Genomic DNA, 2,091 nt, shown 5'->3' with positions numbered 1-2,091 from the left:
AAAAACATTACTTTTGCTTTGAAAATCATGTTGACCATTAAGCTTGGAATAGATTTCATTTCAATTTTAACTTATTTCAAGAGTAAGATATTACTTCATGATGTGGCTACAATTTCTCAGGATCAAAGTATGTTGGAGAATGTGAGTTGTATGTAGAAATGGGTCTTTATGTTGGCATTGTAACGGAAGTCTTGGAATTTTCTTAATTATAAATATTTTGGGTATTCATCTACAAAAGTAAGATGGCAGGAACAGAGCAGTTTGCAAAGACTTCTTAAATCCTAGGGCATTAAATGGGTCGTTAAAGACAACTAAATCAGTCATTTTTGCCATACAAGTAAGTATGTTTCTGATTGTTTTAATAAATATGTTGTCCTTTCACTAGTCTATATCTATGGTATATTAAAATAATATAAAGTATACAAGATATTCCATATAAATAGAATAAAGCCACACAGTTATTATGAAATACAAATGAAAATTTGAAAATTACTACATTCAATAATATCAGGCAACAATTTGTATATGATAACAGGGAAATATTACAATTGAAGGAACTCCATTTATGTATGTTTTCTTGCCTAGAACCAAAGTCATTTGTAATATTATGCAACAATTTTGGAAGCCATGTCATTATAAGATTCAAAAAATTTTACTTGGCAAATTTTAGCTCTGACCTGATTTGCTTCACTTATACAAAAATGAATTTTGTAGATGGTGAATGTAAGCTTTGATGATACAAAGCTAAAGACCAAAAGTTGCATATCTAATGAGTATAAAGAGAAGAAATCATGGGAAATGGGAACACAATCCTGCTAGAAATTTTATAAATAAAAAAAACATATATCAGTCAATTTACTCAAATAAAATGAATTAATTGGCTAACAAATAAAACATTATTTTATAATAGAATTCTGACCTAAAAAGAATTTAGGAAATAAAGAAGACATTATAGACTCAGGGTATATGTCTGCATATTTAAGTATTTTAAAATTGATTTGAGATACTGGAACACTAAAGATATTTATGGAAATTACTTCAAATGTAAACTGGAAAATTACTAACTCCTATAAAAATTAGGGATGATATTAAAAGCAAATATACCTAACATATATAAAAATATGAAAACAAATGCATTTAAAATTTATTTTAATATTAACCTATTACATTAACAATACTCAAGAAATTATACTCAATATTGTGGAAGAAGTGTTACATTAGTCTGGAAATAGAATTTCTAATAAAATTACAATAGTTAAATAGAAAGAAGCATAATTTATGATATCAGTGAGTAGATTCATGATTTGTAAGCATGCACGATTAGTACATGTCCAACTTAAAAGAGACCATTAAAGCATGATCTGAAATAAAACTATAATGCCCAATTCCAAATATTGGAATCAAAGTGGAAAGTATATCTAACTAGTATATGTCTCTGTAGATAATTACCCTAGACTCATTACTGTGAGATGTATGATTGATTTATTTTAGTAGCTTGTGAAAGTCTGAATGGGAGAAGAAAAATAATATCTTTATTCAGAGCAGAAAAATAAAAAAGAGAGCAAACCAAAAGTTTCAAAGTGTATTCATGTATGTTGAAGTTCACTCTCAGATTTTTATAATCTGAAAAGATTTTAACCTCTGAAGTTTTAATCTTTAACAAAAAATTCTTCTCAGATAATACATTGAAATATTCAGAAGGCAGAAACAAATTAAAATGTAGTGAAACATACTTAAAAGAAGTATAGAAATAATGAATTATAGAAGGTAAAAATAACATTTCAAAAATATTCATTTTTGTTTCAAAGAAACAAATGTTTTATTTTCCTTGTTTGTTTTAGCTTTCTTAATTGGTGTCATGACTTTGTGATTTTTATTTTGCAGTTACAGGCAGGGGGAAAATGCCACAATAAAGAAGGAAAAGATGAGAAATCACACAGCAGTAACAGAGTTTATTCTACTGGGATTGACAGATGACCCACAGTGGCAGGTTGTACTGTTTACATTTCTTCTTATCACATACATGCTAAGTGTGACTGGAAACCTGATCATTATCATTCTCACACTCTCTGATCCCCATCTCCAGACTCC

At 28.2% G+C, this 2,091-nt stretch overlaps 1 protein-coding gene across 1 annotated transcript in view; it reads left to right on the top strand.

Moving 5' to 3' along the window:
* Positions 1-1,924: 1,924 nt before the first annotated feature.
* LOC101655214 (olfactory receptor 6C74-like) overlaps positions 1,925-2,091 on the top strand; it is a 73,679-nt gene continuing 73,512 nt past the window's right edge. The window contains exon 1 of the mRNA XM_030887335.1: positions 1,925-2,032. Within this exon, the coding sequence (XP_030743195.1) occupies positions 1,925-2,032 (108 nt within the window). The remainder of the gene's footprint in view (positions 2,033-2,091) is intronic.

The sequence above is a fragment of the Echinops telfairi genome, unplaced genomic scaffold, assembly GCF_000313985.2.
Source record: "Echinops telfairi isolate 266 unplaced genomic scaffold, ASM31398v2 ScPeMD7_7404;HRSCAF=8442, whole genome shotgun sequence".
Lineage (NCBI taxonomy): Eukaryota > Metazoa > Chordata > Mammalia > Afrosoricida > Tenrecidae > Echinops > Echinops telfairi.
This window is presented reverse-complemented; position numbering and strand designations above follow the sequence as displayed.